At 47.9% G+C, this 16,724-nt stretch overlaps 1 protein-coding gene across 4 annotated transcripts in view; it reads right to left on the bottom strand.

The window, feature by feature from the left end:
* Window positions 1-8,593, bottom strand: part of HM13 (histocompatibility minor 13) — a 37,019-nt gene extending 28,426 nt beyond the window's left edge. For 2 of the 4 annotated variants that reach the window (XR_005032518.2, XM_036924779.2), the window contains exon 1: window positions 8,296-8,593. Coding sequence is in view for 2 of the 4 variants with exons in the window: in XM_036924779.2 (XP_036780674.1) it covers window positions 8,296-8,478 (183 nt within the window). In the remaining 2 variants the exon portion in view is untranslated. Of the gene's footprint in view, window positions 1-3,766; window positions 3,825-8,295 lie in introns of all 4 variants that reach the window. The other 2 variants (XM_036924781.2, XM_036924780.2) reach the window with 2 other exon arrangements.
* Between the last annotated feature and the right edge of the window lie 8,131 nt (window positions 8,594-16,724).

Below are 16,724 nucleotides of genomic sequence, written 5' to 3'. Positions count from 1 at the left end.
GCCAAGGCCTGGATACTGGGCAGAATCTGATGCCCCAATAGCTCATTCATCTCCTTCCCTCTTTGCCTGTTCAATCTGGTGCCTCAGGTTCCCCCATTTTCCTGACTCAAGGTCTTGTTAATGCCGCTCCTGCACTGGGGCAAGGTGCTCTGCCCCCACTGTTCTGCCGCTGAACAGGTCTGGACCCTGACGGGCAGTTCAGGGCAGGGGCAGGGCACGTGTGCACACCTGGGGGGAAGAGCCGGGGCACAGGCGGCTACGGTATGTAAAGCTAAAAAACCCTGTGAACTGGTGACAACACAGTTGTCCTAGACCTCATGAAAATGATTTCCAACTTTCTTATGGATCAGCTAAGAGGTAAACATGTTCAATCTTTCATCTAGTAGGTAGTGAATATTTCAAGTGGAAATACAACAAACAAAACTGACAGTGGCTGAAATGGCAGGTGGGAAGATGCAATGCATGAAGCAGATCTTGACAAAACTCAAATGTAAGAAATTTGACTGGGAAAATGGAATCCTGTAGGAGTAAAAACACGCCACAATTAAATTTACAATGGCAGATGCTATGGCTGGCAAGAATGTGATCTGGGTAAATAGCTGACAGAGGATAAATATTTACATGAAAAAGAACTGACTGTAATAAAAATAATTTCAGTATTATAAAAATGGGAAAAACTGGAAGCAGAGTAACAGTGCAACATAAGAACTAAACAGCTTTGCAGGATTTATGCCAAAGGCTTTCTAATGAAAATCCATCCACAGTAGTGTAATTGTTTGAAATTTTCATTAAAAAAACAGTCAGGAGCTTTCAGGATCATGATGCTCTCATGCCCTCTCTCTGCTAGGCAAAATCCTCAGTTCTCCAGGACTCAGCCAATGTCGCTGTTGTGAAGCTTTTCCATATTTCCCGACGGGGATAAATCTACTCCCCAACTGCAATTCCCACTGCTTTTTATCTAATTCCATTTTGTATCATAGGTACTCAAAGCCCCAGCAATGCCAGGTTAGACTTCACTTATGCCAGAGCAAAGTTCTCTCCACAAGGGTCACTGGCTTGTCACAGCGCCCAAGATCCCACCATCACCATGACTGTCCACAGCATCCCTGGGACAAGGGGTTACATTCAGCTGCACAGTCTCATTCTTATTTTGGTTCGCAGCTGCCTCTTAAAACCAACAGGACAGAACAAGCTAAGGGCGAAGCTGCCCAGAGAGGCAGATTTTGGCTCAGGAGGCCTCGTGTCCCAGAGTGGAAGGTTGCAGAAGGGGAATGTGGTCAGGGCACAGAGCAGCAAGCCCATGAAATGATCACTGGGAGATGGAGATGTGGGGACCTCGGATGTGTGTACACAGTCGGCTTGAGGACAAACTGGTCCAGCCTTTTGAGGAGGGCATTCTGATAGATGCATTAAATTGTAATCTGCACAAGGCCCAAGGACACGAAGGGAAGATTTATGGAACAGGAACTACAAATGGCTCTTAGTTACAGGAAAAGATGTTCACCCTCTCTCTTAATGAGAGAGGCACAATTAAAGTACACTGAGATTCCATTTTTCATCTATCAGAATGGCAAAAACCCCCATGTTTGATAACACACAGAGTTGGTGCAGCTATGGGAAACAAGTGCCGACACACAGTGAGGACAGGAGGCTGAATTGGTCTTCCTGCAGAGAGCGCTCTGGCAGTGCTCTGGCAGTATTAGTCAGTATCACAAATGCATATACCCTTTGACCAAGCAATCCCCCTTCTGGGAATTTCTCTTACAGATATAACTGACATGCATGCAAAATGATGCACATAACATGTATCCAAGGTGTTCACTGCTCTGTTAATGGCTTGCTGGGTGACTGAGGCAAATCATTTGTTCTCTGAGCCGGTTTACTCATCTGTCAAACAGGATGCAATCTCTCTAGCTTTATTTACCTCTAAAAGGGCCAAGAGGCTTAAACCAAATGAGATACAGGATGTGAGCCAGGCAAACTGTAAAGTACTGTGACTGTACAAAGAGCGTAATTACCAGGGAGAGGCGAGTGGGAAGGCCATTCTCTAATCCCCAACCCCCACCAACATTCATGGCTGATGCAGCCCAGGCACAGGGCTGGAAGGCAGACCCTCCCCTGGAGAGCCACCAGAGGCAGCTCTTCTGAGTTACTCTCCTGCGCTTTGCTGGAGGTGGGGGTGGAGTGGGTGAGCGATACTGACAGTGAGGCAGGGTTATCTTCCTTCTCTCCCAGCCCTTGGGTTCTACTTTTGGCAGCAGTGTGCTGTGGGACTTGGGGAAATTGCTTGCACTCTCTGTGTACCTCCACAAACTCAAGGTATTTCCTGTGTGATATAGACACAAAAATAAATTAGACAGCTCCTGATCTCGAAGAGTTCACAGGAAGATAGGCCAAGACCTTGACCTGTGAACAGAATATCACAATACAGTGTGACATACAGTGTGACACATGACAGAAAAAGACATATACTGGAGCAATACACAGCACGAGCGCCAAATGGCTGAGGGGGTCTCTGACATCAGAAAGCCCGTCTGACTTCCAGCTCTGCCTCTCCTTAGCTGCAGGAACTCGGACCTCGCAGGGCTTTGTTCTCCTCAGCTCTAAAATGAGGTTCAAGATCCTATGATTTTGCATCGGGAGTACTTCATGTTGTGCCTTGAGCTTGTATAAGCCGTACACAGTATAAACTCCTTGTATTATTGTTTTGCATAAAGAAGTCTAAGAAAGCAGCCACAACATCTGCCGGCAAGCAGGGTAGTTAGTGTCAGAGGTGGCTAGAGCAGGCGCCACCTAAGCAAGGTCTTGAAGGTCAAGCACAAGGTCTGGTATGTAGTAGGAGCCAAATAAATGCTGAGCTGAGTTTGCTTTGAGCACAAGGAAGGGAACCACTTCTCAGGCAGAGGGACCTGCAGGTACAAGGCACACAGATATGAAGGCATATGCGGGAATCTGGCTCCACCTACCAACCAGTTATGGCTCATTTCCACATCTTCCTTTCAATTTGGCCCAGTTTCTTGGGCCGGAAAAGGCCTTAATATCATTTGACAACAAGCCAAGTTTGGACAGATGCTCCACCACAGAGAGGAATCTGGTCTCCTCTGTGGGTGACTGTTATAAACATCCCATGATGCAATGCTGAGTCAGAACGGGACACCTGAAATCTGACTGACAACAACAGTAGTAAGGATAAGATTTACAAATAGCTTTCTGTATGTCTGCCCTGTTCTAGGTGCTTTATATTATCTCATCTTACAAAAACCCTATGAATCAGGTGTTTTTAAGAGCTCCATTTTATAGATGAGGAAACTGTTGCTCAGAGAGGCAAAATAATTTGCTTAAGGTCACACAGCTGGTGAGTGGCAGCGCCAGGATTCACACTGAGGCAGTGTGGTTCCAGAGCCCAAACTCTTAGCTACTACCTCCTAGGTGACCTCTACCTTTCCTGTCTAGAAATTTTTGCTGGGAAATTGTGACAAGGTGCTCAGGGAGCCTGTGACCTTGCTGAGGAACAGACTCCTGAACGCACTAAAACAGCTCATCTCTGTCATTAGAAAATACTAAGTTGTAGGATTCTCTACCAATCCAATTTGGATTTTTTTAACCAGATGCTCTTCTACAACTCCAATAGCTCAGGAAACATAGAACATAATGAGATAGTGGGGAGAGAAAGCTGACACAAATAGCAAAAATAAATTTAGCTTCCAGTGACATTCTGGATGTTCAGTTATCAGGGTGGAAGTAAAGGCAGTGAGGGAAGACATACCCAGCTTCAAGTCATGGGCTCGGCTCGAGCTCCGGGAGTACTGCATCTCGGCTGCACCCTAGAAATGATCGGGAGGTCACGGACCATTCTGTCACTCTGTCACTCCATCTTGGAGACCCAGGGTCTCTTCTTACCACCACACTCACTTGCTCACCTTGTCACAATTCTGTTCCCTACACATTTCTTGAACTCAGCCCCCACTCCAATCCTTTGTTCTCACTGCAGTCTTCACCTCCCCAGCCTTTCTGCTCTCCCCTCCTGCCTATCACCTACCCTGCCCTGTGCCAGTAGTTCTTTGGGAAGCCAACACCTGATCATTGTCACACACCTGCTCAAAAACAACTGGAGAATGGAGAAAGGACTACTAAGCAGCTATTACACAGGAATTGGGGTCACGGCTGGTGGAGTGTAAACTGACACAATTTCTATAGTGGAGAATGTGGTAAAATCCATCTAAGTCAAACATGCACAAAGCCTTGAACCCAGCAGATCAATTTTGAGGAATTTATCCTAGAAATACACAGACAAGTGTGAAATAAAAAATATATTAAGGAGATTAATTTCAGCATGTTATGTAGTAGCAGAAGACTGACATGAGTCTAAATGACTTGACATGGACTCTAAATCAGGGGGTCTCACACTTGAGCACACATCAGAATCGCCAGGAGGGTTTGGAAAAGATTGCTGGGCCCAGCTTGAGCTTCTGAGCCAGAATCTGCATTTCTAGTAAGTTCCCAGGTGATGCTGAATCCGCTGGTCTGGGAATTACATTTTGAGAGCCACTGCTCTAAACAAATTTCAAGTTACAGGACGGACACTACACAGCTGTTAAAGAGGAACACAACCACTCCATATGTACTGACATATATGATCTCCAACATATATTTGGTGAAAAAAGGTGCAAAAATGAGTGTGTATAAAACAAACAATAACAGTTATATAGAAAAATGGGGGAAAACATTCATTTATGTACTTGTAAAGGCACAGAAACTCTAGGATGGATATCTAAGAAACTGAACAGGGGCTGCCTCTGGAGAGGAAACTGGGCAGCAAGGGTGGGAGGGCGACTTTGATTGTGCATCCTTCTGTACCTTTGGGATTCTCTACCATGGGCGTACCCATTAGCTACATTCCCTGCCAAAAAACAATGAAGAGCTCCATGTACTGACATAAGAAAACGACCAAGACATACAATTAAAGAAAAAAAAGTCCAGTTGATATGCACCATAAAATTCCATTTCTATAAAAATAAATATACATATGCATCTATATGCACGCACATATATGTTTGCATATACACAGAAGTAGTTCTGGAAGGTCACACACCAAACAGCTAACTGGTTACTTCCAAAGAGACGTACTGAGGAGGCTTTTCCTCTATACTTCGGCAGTGCTTGAATGTTGTACACGTGCAAGTGTGCAGTAATTCTGTAGCTACAAAGATTAACTGTAGTGTCGCCTTCAGGATTCTGTACTTCAGAAAGGCTGCAGGCCCCTTGAACATCTTGTCACCACATCCAAGCCCGTGTCCTGGGCTCCTGTCACACTACTCCCAGAACAAGCCTTGCGGTTCTGTGCCTGCCTCTCTTCCTGGGCTCAGCTCTCATCCATCCGGGCAAAAGCAGCTGCCACCTCCTCTAGGAGGCCTACCAGAACTGTTTGGTGGGCTGGTCACACATCTGTTTCTCCTTGGTGACTGAGCTCTGTGAGGGCAGGGTGTGGCCTTCTCTGCCCCAGCATGCTTGGTCCCCAGCCCAAGGCCTGGTACAGGGCAGCAGCCCAGTCCAGTTGGCCTAGGGGCTCCTCTGCGTTACAGTCCAAGGGCCTCTGAAGCAATCTGATGTGTAGCTATTGATGGGCTGGGGTTTGCTTCTTTCTGGGAAGGCAGGTCTCTGCCAGGGATGGGCACTACTCTTAAGAACGCCCCTCCCACAGCTACTTCTTCCCAACACACTCCTGGATGCTCCACCTTCTCTCCATGATTTCACAATATGCCCTGCCCATTGTGGACAACTTGGCTCTGGGGAGAATTCTGTCCTTACATGCCCTCTCTCAGCTGGCTTTGGGGTCTAACACTGATAGGAAATCAAAGCTCCTGGGCCCCTACACTAACTTTTCTTCTTCTGTGCCAAACGATCAGGGAAACATGACTCACAGCAGAAAAAGGGAACTGTTTGGCCTGTCCTTTCCCTAGGCTGAACTGCCACCTGTGTGGGTCGTTAAGAGGCCCCGGAATGAAGCAGAGAACTCTGGACTAACATTAGCGACACATGGTTCTGCCTCTGAGTGGCAGAGGGATCTTGAGAAGTCATTTCTTCGACCCTTGTTTCTTTCTGGACAATCAAGATAATAAAACTGGCTCTCCCTGCCACACTCAGATGCTGGAAGAGTCAAAGAGAGTGAAGGCATTATAAACTTTAGAATATGCTGGTTATTGGTGGTGGGAGGCTACTAAAGGTCAGCCTGTTTGCAATGTTATGCACCGTCTTCCAACCTGCCTGCCCTGTAGGAGATGTTGGGGGAAGGTATTTAGAGGCTAGAGTGGACCTAAAGCTCTTTGTCTGTTCAAATCCTTTACTCCAGTCACACTTGACCTTCCACCATTTCCTAGAATGCCTCCTATTAGTACTTCCCTGGTTTCCTCTGCCTAGAATCCATCCTGGCTGTTATTTTACAACAAGGCTCAAGCCCACCTCCAGCACAAAGTGACCGTGCCTGCCCTAGGTGTGCTCAATTTTTCTCTCTAAACTCTGCAACGCTGCTTGCATTGCAAGCACAGATTTAATTATTCCTCCCTCCTCCAGACACCTACTCTTTGGTGACAGGGCTCTGACCCACTCACCTTTGTAACCCTCCCTCCCCCCAGACAGCGGAGGTTCAGGAAATTTCATTGTCTGGAAGGTGTTTTCTGAAGACATTAGTGATTCATGTGTGGAAGACGCCAAGAAAAATTACTCTGACACTCTGACAGTTCTGGGAGCCCCACAGATGTGCCAAGTTACCCATCACCTCCTTTGTCTTGGTCTATCTCAGAATATCCATCCCACTGCACCTATTATCTGCCTGAAAGGCATGGTAAGGAGGCTGAAGGGCATCTGAGCTCTGCTAGAAGAGACAGAATGGAAAGGCAAATGGGGCCTCCTAAGCCCTGTGTGATTACATCCCTTTGAGGCTGACCATGGAGGAGGCCAGCAGCAAGTTCTCTGATCTTGGCGAAGAAAGGTGGCAGGCCTCAGCCACTGCTCATTTGGGCAGTATTTCAAAAACCTGGGCTTGAGAAGTTTCAAAAGCATCAGCTGCTTTGTGGGCTTGCGCTCTTTGGGTAAGACAACTTCCGCTTAGGTTCAACTTCATGTTTGGGGTGGGGAGGGGCAGCAGAGAGCCAGAGAGGAGGAGGAGGGGAGAGGGTGCCAGGAAGTAAGAACCCACTGATGCACTGGGCTGGGGAGCTTACTACAGGGAAAAATGGCGATGGTCGGGAATCAGGATCCTCTCAGGTATCCAATGGGACAGATGTTGAGGAGGGCCAAGGACAGGGTGTGGCCCAGTCTTACAAGAGAGGTCAATAGCAGTTCAGTTACTTAGAAAGGAAGCCTAGTCTGGTGGAGGGTCTGTCTCAGGGGGCATAGAGAGAAAAGCTACTTTGAGGTAGAGTCAGGGTCTGGGGTGGGAACAGGGCTAGGGGTTAGGAATGGGATATGAGTTCCGGCTAGGTCGGCTCCAAGAGTAGGTGGTAGAGAGGAAAATAAGGTCCTATGCATGGTTAAAAAGAAGGGCACCAAGGTGCTAGGTTCTGAGGGGCTGGCTAACTGGCATTAGTTCCAAAAAGTGATGCAAAAAACTGGGACCTGAGCTGGGGCTATTATTACTGGGTTAATTTTTTTGAGACTGAGCAGAGGCCTGATTTGGGGATTCTGGGAGAGCACACTACAGGTCACAGAATCCAGTTAGGCAGGTATCAGAGTCTAGGAATGGGCTTGGATGCTAGAATTTGCCTTGGGATGGGGCAAGGCAGGGTTCCTAACAGAGGAACCTCATGAGATTGTACCAATTGGAAGTTGTCAGGACCAGTGCCTATTCAAGTACAGACTGGGGTTGACCCAGAGCTAGGGATGGGTGACTGTCCCAGATGAGATGAGCAGCCAGAAGAGAGGGTGGGGCAGGTCTGGCTAAGTCCAGTAGGTTCAGAGCATTTTGTGCCTAAATTGCAGTGAGGGTCGGCGGACAGTGTTTCCAACTTGATGCACAGAAGGAAGGATGTGTTAGGGTCCCAGACGGGGGAGAAACCAGTTCCTGTTTGAGGAAAGGGATCCGCGGTTCGCGGATCGGTGCCCGGATCTTGGGGCACCTAAGGCCAGGCCCGGGATGTGGGCCCGGGGTGGGAAGCGGTGGTATCAATGGTGGGACGGCTCAGGGTCAGGGTCGGGGACAGGTGGTGTCTATCACGCCCAGGGAGAGCGAGAGGACGGTCCCTGTCAGCGGGGTCCGGGTGGGAGGTAGAAAGCGCGCAGTTTGGCCGCTAACCCTACCTTGCCACGGGCGCAGCGCACGGAGCGCAGGGCGCCGAAGAAGATGGGCAGCAACGCCATGAGTAAGAGGCTGCCGTAGGCCAGAGCGATGCCCTCGGGCGTGGAAGGCGGCCGTGTCGTGCCGTTGGCTGGGCCACCTGCCTCGGCGCTGCCGTTATGCGGGTCGCTGAGAGCCGAGTCCATGGCGAGGCTGCTGCGCTCCGGATCCAACTCCAGCTCCAGCAGTTGCAGCAGAGACGCAGAGAGCAAGACGGGCGCTGCGGGGAAAGCCACGTTCCCTTAAAGAAACAGGAAGTGACGCGCCTCGCCGGCCCGCGCCGCGCACGCGTGCGCGCTCAAGTCTCCCCGCCCGCGCGCCCTCTAAGGGTGGCGGAGGCCCGGGCGGCCGGTTGCTAAGCAACTTGCTATTGGTCAGGAAAGGATCCCTGGGCTACTGCTGTGGACATCCTTCCCAGGGGACACCTGAGGACCACAGTCCCTAGTCTTAGTCGAGTTCCTCAATCTCAGATGTCCCCACAAATCATCATCTTAATAACTAAGTATTTGTTTATTCATACATGCATGCATCCAATATTTAATCGTGCCCTCACTCCTTAAGTATTTGAGCATCACATAATATGCCAGGCACTCCCCTAGGCTCTGGGGATCCAGAAGGGAATAATATAGGGAAAAATTGATCCCTCCCATCATGAAGCTTGCATTTTTAGTGCAGTGGTAGGGGAGAGTGTTAGGAAAACAATAAATAAAATGAACAAAATAAGTAAACTATAAAGTCTATAATATAAAGTATAAATTTATAATATAAAGTTAGTGTGTAGTTATTGTCTTGCCAATGGGTTTCAACCCCGGGCAAGTTCGCTATGGATTCAATGTGACCAAAGAAATTGACAGCAAAACGTTCTTTGGGGTGAAAGGGTTTACTACCTGGCTTGTTCTCCCAGCGGTAGGTTGAACACTAGTGTCTCTGCCTCCACCCAGAGCACTAGGCCGAGCTCTCCATATAGTGTAATAATAGCTTATTACCTAAAGGTGTGGAAGCAGAAGCCTAGCAACAGGCCAGTTACATCATCAAGTGGTTTAAGTTCGGTGAGGATCCTGGCCATAGGAACCCCAACTTACCCACAGTTATATATTACATTGCATGTTAATGGAAACATAATTTAGAGAGACCTCCCTCTAGGAAACTAATGCACTTCTGCATATGGTTTAGGCCAGGGTGGTTCCAGCCAGTTCCAGAGGATGAAGGTTGTGTGGCTGGCTCTGTAGAAGCCCCTGTGGGGCTTCCAGTGTGTGTGTGTGTCCAGGGGTGAGGAGAGGGTGTGGGTAGGAGTGGCCTGGACTTGGTGCAGGCCCACACTGTCTGGGGATCCTGGCTATGCTATTGCTGCCCTTGTTAAGAGCTGGAGAAAATATGTGGCAGACAAACTAGGGAAAGCTGCACCCTGCAGGCACTGAGCATTAGAGAAACTTTGGACCACGCAGTGGAGGAAAAAGCATGCTCTCCAGGAACCCAGGAAGTGAACCAATTTGGAACCAGGAAGGGAAGGTCCATTCTCCTCTGGTGTGCCTTTAGTACACTCTACTGATAAGGCTTAACCTATGTCAGCTGGCAAAAGAGAAATATTTACAAGGCCCATCTCCATTATCACAGAACAGGCAAAAGGAGTGAATTTCGAGCTGAGACAACACATGTTGTAAAATCACACAGCTTGATCCGATCTTGGCAGATGGTAAGGTGGGGTTGGAGCATGGGGTTCATGGTAGGGGACAAAAAGGCAGGGGGCCAGGCTCTGAAAGTTTGAATAATAGAGTTGTTTGTCTAGTACATGCCAGGCAATGTACTAGTAACTTTTTGTGTGTTTGCTTTGATCCCAATAGCACTAGTAAGTGATGATTGATTGGTCCCAATTTACAGATGAGGAAAGTGAGCCTCACAGAGGTAAACTAGCCATCCCAGGTCACACAGTCAGCAGTGGAAGAGGAGAGGCCTGAACTCAGCAGATCTGTAGGACTCCAGAGCTTTTGCTCTTCCCAACATTCCAGTTATACAGAAGGCTAAAGAGTTTGGACCAGAGTAACTTAATTCTGGGAAGATGGTATACAGTTTCAGGGTCTATTCTTCAATAGCTGGACATGACCTGAGTGGACGGATGAAGGCAGTGTGCCTGGTGAATTCATCGATCAATAATTCAGACCACATGATTTGCCCAGCAACCAGGCCTCATGGCTCTAAGCCTCATCATCTGAGTATATGACTGGAAATCGAGACACTCCTGCTTCCTGCTAGGATGAGCACTTGATTTAGTTTGTCCTAGGGCAGAGCTGGCAGATCTCCATCTACACTCCAGAGCAGAAGATTGTGAATATGACCCAGGGAACTGAGGGGTTGACCCAAGTTCAGAGAGCTCCTGTCAAGGCTTCTGAAGAGTTGGATTTCTGGCTTGGAGCTGACCTGTGTGGATAATTCCACAGACAGGGATGAGACAGTGTGAGGGTGGGTGCCCTCTGTCAGAGCTGCCTGTATGGGCAGCAGAGATCTGAGCAAAGGTCAAGCATGGAGCCTGTTTACAGTCTGCAGTAGTTAAATGACTAATATTTGTTCCAAAGAAGGCTATAGCCCCAGACCCCTTTTCACCTATTACTGTATTCAGTCACTGTGAATGGATTTCAGATTTCCTGTTCTTTCCTCGCATATGCTCACATACACCACACTCGCACACACTGTTAAATGTTTAAATAGGTCTGAAAATAAGAAGCAAGGATCATCAATGGATGCTAAAACTATTGGGAGAAAGGTTGTCGGGTAACAGATATCCACACCATTTTAAAGTGTTACCCCACAGATTATCTATTAATTATAAAAGGAAAAAGTTTCCTTTGCAATGGAGTGATCTGGTGGACATTCCCTTAACCAAGTGACTAAACTTAGCCACCAAATGGGATGGAATGACAAGATGTGAGGTGATGCGAGGACATGTTACCTGTGTAGGCTTGCCAAAAATGTTTAACCTGCATCTACTCATGAGAAAACCCAGATTGAGGCATATTCTACAAGACAATTAGCCTGGACTCTTCAAAAATCTCAGTGTCTTCAAAGAAAAAAAAAATCCACGGGGAATGTTGTAGATGAAAGGGGAGAGAAGAGAGGCAAACCCAATGTAATATATCACCCTTGGTTGGATCCTGGATCATAACATTTTTAAAAAAGCTATAAAGAAAATTATATGGATTGCATGGGTGTGGTATTGTACTGTGGTCGTAGGACTTTGTGAATCAAAGTGTGGCCGCCAGACTAGTCCCATCAGCATCACGTGGGAACCTAGAAGAAATGCAGAATCCCAGGCTCGACCCCAGACCTACTGGATCTCCAGGTGTTCCACATGCACATTTAGTTTGAGAAATGCTGGTGTAGGAGAAGCTTCTTATTTGTAGGAAGAATACTTCTATCCCAGGAGCCCAGGTGATCCTTGTGGAAAGACTGGGTGGGAAGGCAGTAAAACTAGATACATGTTTACTGTTCTTATTATGTGCTGAGGCCACAGGGCCTCACATGTATGTACTCAATAAATATTTGCATATGAATGAATGTATTGTTTTCTCCACCTAACCTTCTTTTCCTCAGGCCTCAGCCCTGATTAACCCTTACTCATCCCTGACAGCTTGAGTCAAATGTCATCTCTATCTCAGGTTCCAGTGTCAGGGAACCCCTGTATTTCTAGCAGAGGGAGCTGACAATGTAATATATCAACCTTGATTGGATCCTGGATCATAACATTTTTAAATGAGCAGGGGTTTTACTTGGAAGAAACAGGGAGAAACACTTTCTGTGCCACCATGCCTTCTTGCATTAGGACCGGAATCCTCATTTGGGCAAATCTTTTTGGAGGCCCAAATGGTGCATGTGTATTGCATTTTCAGCTCCACCACCCTGGAGAAATTCTTGCACAGGTTTGTTAGGGGACACATCCAGGGATATTTTCCTTCAGTGTTTTTTTTTTTCCCAGGGTGGTGGGAAGTTAGTGCAAACCTAGGCGTGTGTTACTGGGGAACAGACTGACAAAATCTGCTGGATGTCTACTATGGGATACTAGGCAGCAACCAGAAGCACCAACCCAAGTGCGTGCTCAGCTAGTGTGATGCTGGTTTGCACAAGGCAGTCAGTTTATGTCCTTTGTCTGGGTCTAACTGCTAATAGAGCTCCTTGCAATCTCAAAGTGTACCAGTTGGGCTGATAACGTATGGTCACTATCATAGATGAAGTTCCCTAGAAGCAAAGCCATAGATGAGGATTCTTTGTTAAATGATTTGGGGTTGGGGGCAGTGGTCTTAGGAGGAAGGAATGAGGGAAAGCAGGAAATAAAAGGCTGAAAGGGGATGGGAACTCAGCCAGTGACCTGCTTCACTGTGACCCCAAAGTGAGCTCTGGGGCACAAATTGCGTGTGCCACAGAGCTGTTCCCCTCTTGAGGCTAGGCCTCTTGTATCCCTGCACCTGTCAGTCATTAGCCATGATCTAGGCGTCAGGGGTGAGGCATAGTCTCCCTAGCTAGTTGGCTCCTGTTTGACCAAGGACAATTCTTAGAAGAAGGTGGCAGCCCTGAGTGGCCTTCAGGCAATGCTCACAACAGCTGGGGGTTGCATCACTCTGTCTGGTAAAGGGGATCTGGGTGGAGCTTCAATTGCATCCCTACAATCCCCCTAACCCTCACCAACATATATGGTTCTTTAAAACATAGAGCTGAGCATTAAGAAAAATGTGTGATATGATTTATGTAGATTAAAAGTATATATTGCATAACAGCATTACAAATCTAAGAAAGATACTGACATATTAAAGAATACATATCAAGCAACTAGAAATGTTCCTTCTAGAGGGATGGGTTGGGAGTGGGAACTGGGGACCAAAAGAACAAAAAATGTACACAAGAAAAATAAAACAAGGGCCTTGCTGGAAATGGTGATGATAGTCTACAACAAAGGGATGAGTACGACGGACTCAGCGCTCTGCTCTTGAGACACAAAAAAGAAGATGAAACATCTTTGAAAACTTTAAGAAAAGGTTGTCATTTTAGAGTTCCCTTTGTTCTTTGTCAGGCTGGGGACAGAGGCTGGAATTGCAAAGGGAATGGCAAGCGCCCTTCTGCCAGCGAGTCAGGGTTCTTTGGCTTGCAGGGGCTGGCAGCCCGGCTGGAGGCGTCACAGGCAAAGGAGGGAACGCATAGGCTCTGGAGCTCTAAAGACGAGGTGAATCACCAACCCCCTGGACAGGACAGGCAGGAACAGAGCTGGGCCTCAGTTATCTCAGTCACTCAAGCTGTCAGGATCCAATTCCCTGGGGTTCCCTGACACTGGAACCTGACATAGAAATGACATTTGACTCAAGCTGTCAGGGATGAGTAAGGGTTAAGCAGGGCTGTGGCGTGAGGAAACATCTACACTGCCAGGGTCCCCTCTCTGCATCTCTTCCCTGCTTTTCTCTGTACACTCTCTTTATTCTCTTCCACAGCAAATCTGTGTTACAAATGGCTGCCCCCATGAGCTTAGTTAACAAACTTTGATTTGCCTCCCGGGTTCATGGGGTCATGGGTGTCAGAATGTGGTCAGGGTGTCCAGCTTTACAGTTGGAAGGCCTCTGAGGTGGGTGAGGCTTCCACTACATGGTCGGAGTCTGGCTCAGTGAAGATTTCTGTAATCACGGGCCAAGCCATAGGACGCTGGAATGATGGGATGTTAGATTCATAGATTGTTAGCAGCACAATGTACTCAGGGGTAAAATGGTATTCTCTTGGCACTAGGGAGGGAGGTGTACGTATGAATAGTATGGGAACATGCCATGACAATCTGCTTGGAGGGAATATGAGACCCAAAGAGCCATGGCTGGCAGGTGCCAAAGAAATAGAAATGGCAAATCTGCTTTGCACAAGAAGTGATCAGGCAGGAGGGAATGAGACAGACAGAACGAAAGGGAGGATGGAGGGAGGAGAGGAGCCAGTGAGATGGCGTGAGCCTGGGATGCCTCCTGGGGAGGGGAAAATTCCCGGTGGTGGGACAGTCAAGAGCCTTCCTTGTGCTGCACTGACGTGAGCATGTCTTCTGCATGTCCATGTAGTTTTCCATGCCCGCACAGTGCCCTGGGTCAGTGGAGCTGTGTGAGTATCAGAGATTTCCCTGTTTGGCTCAACACTGAATGATATGAGGAGCTATAAACTGAGGAGAAAGGATTTTGGAAACAGAGGATACCATGAGCACTCCGGCCACTGCATGGGAAATGGACCAGCCAGGACAAGGGTGAAAGTGTATGAACAGATAAAAGAAGAGATGGTGGTGGTCTTGGCTGGGGTTGGGCAGATGGAGTTGGAGAGGAGTGGATGTGATTAAGATATATTTAGGAAATTTCTGATTGGATTTTATTTAGAAAATGGAATAAACAGGACTCCATGAGGGGGTGTTAGGGAGGAGGAGAAACTGAGTGTGGGTTCCTGAATTGAGCTGCTGGGTGATGGAGATGCTGTAACCGAAACTGGGGAAGACTGGTGGGGGCCAGGAGACTATCTTTCTCTTGCAATCAGGAATTTTGTTTCTTTGCCAGGCAGCTGCTCCCCTTTTCTAGTGCCCCTTCCTGCCAGCAGAGGGCAGCCTAGGCCAGTTAACAGACAGCCTGCGTGGTATGGGGATGTTCAGGTTGATCCCAGGATACTGGCTATAGGGAAAGCCACTGCCTGGCTTATGGAAAAGCACCAGGTCTGCTCTGAGGCTAAAATTCAGCCTTTGACTTTCCGGCCAACTCAGATACAGAAATCTTGGGCTATCCATGTCCAAGGCTGCTGGCCAATCTGGGCCACAACATCTCTCCCAGGCAATTCAACAGCTTCCTAATTCATCTCCTAAGACCATCTCTTTGTGTGAAACCCTTCAATGGTGCCTCTGCCTTCAAGACACTTTTATGCTCCTCATAAAAAAAGGGGCCTTGGGGCCCCTGCCAAGATGTCTAGCTCATCCATCACTGCTCTGCTTTTTTGCATCAAGCTCTTTTCTGCCTCAGGCCCTTTGCATAAGCTATCCCTTCTTGCCTGGTCTTCTCTTTCCCTGATTTTGATTTGTTAAGTGAGTAACTTTTCATGGGTCTCAGCTTAAATGTCACCTTCCCTGATTCTTTATCTCAGCTACTAAAAAAAATCCTTATAGCACACAGCACTTCAATGGGCAATGTGCTATGTACCAGGGCAATTTGATGAATTAATTTGTTTTTTTCCCCCTCTAATTTGCCTCCCCATTCTGCATCTTTTGCCTAGGGGAGATTGGGTCATAGGGTTCAAAGGAGAAACTACCTCCAAGATTTTCCTTTCTGGCTTCCATTTTCTGTAAGTTTAAACATTGTAGAGCAGATACTGCAAACCACCAGTTTCCTAGGCCCAGTCTTGCTCACAGATGGGCTTTTTTGTTTGACCTCTGCCAGGGCTTAACAACTGTTTTCCCTCAGTTGCCAAAGTTAAAAAATAGAACAATTTCAAAATAAAAATCTGGATATGTGGCTTCTCATTTAAAGGATCTGGCAAGCTCAGCCCTGAAGTTCTCTTGTGATGGGCACTAATATTTACTGAGTACCTGCTAAGGTCAGGCACTGCTCAAAATCTTTCCCACATGAAGCTGTCATACAGGTAGATATGAGTATTTCTATTTTACATGATTAAGGAAACAGGCACAGAGTGGTTAAGTGACTTGCCTAAGAACTCACAGACAGTAGACACGAGAATGTGAACCCAGGCAACGTAGTTCAAGGTGGGGTGGGGGGAGGGGGGCCCTAACCACTGGCCCCCACTGCCTGATGGCAGTTTGATGAGCTGAGCTGCGCTGCCCCCTCGAGGTGGGGCATGTGTTTTCTGGTCACCATGTCTTCTACTTCTTTTTGTTACCCGCTTGGCCCCTAGAAGCTCTGAGTTTGCAAACCTTTGGTGTGCAGAGGGTACTCATTGCTTCCCAGGGCAAGGACAGGAGACACGAAGGAGCTCTTGGAGGCTGTGAAGGGGACGGAGGTCCGTGGAGTCCAGGATCAGCGGACCCTCCTGCCCTCTGCTTGGCAGTGTCCCAAGTGGCAGTCAGACTCTGGGATGAATGGACAGTGTGGGTGGGGAGGCGGAACCCAGGACCCAGCAAGACTTTCTGTGCCCTCACTTGGCTTGGGGGCAGGGGCTGCTGGACTGCAGGGGTCATGGAAAGCTCGGGCGCTGCAGCCAGAGGCCTCCCATGGTCCATCCAGCACCAGGGAGAGGCCCTGGCTTCCCTCATTGTCCCCTGGCAGGGAGTAACCTCCATTAAGTATAGAGGTTGAATTTCTCTCCAGTGTAGAAGGGTTGGGGTGGGGGTGAGGGGTTCAGGTAGGAGCAGAATTTGGTTTTTGAGAAAATACAGAAATGAATATTTCTTACATAC

Source organism: Manis pentadactyla, chromosome 5, assembly GCF_030020395.1.
Source record: "Manis pentadactyla isolate mManPen7 chromosome 5, mManPen7.hap1, whole genome shotgun sequence".
Lineage (NCBI taxonomy): Eukaryota > Metazoa > Chordata > Mammalia > Pholidota > Manidae > Manis > Manis pentadactyla.
This window is presented reverse-complemented; position numbering and strand designations above follow the sequence as displayed.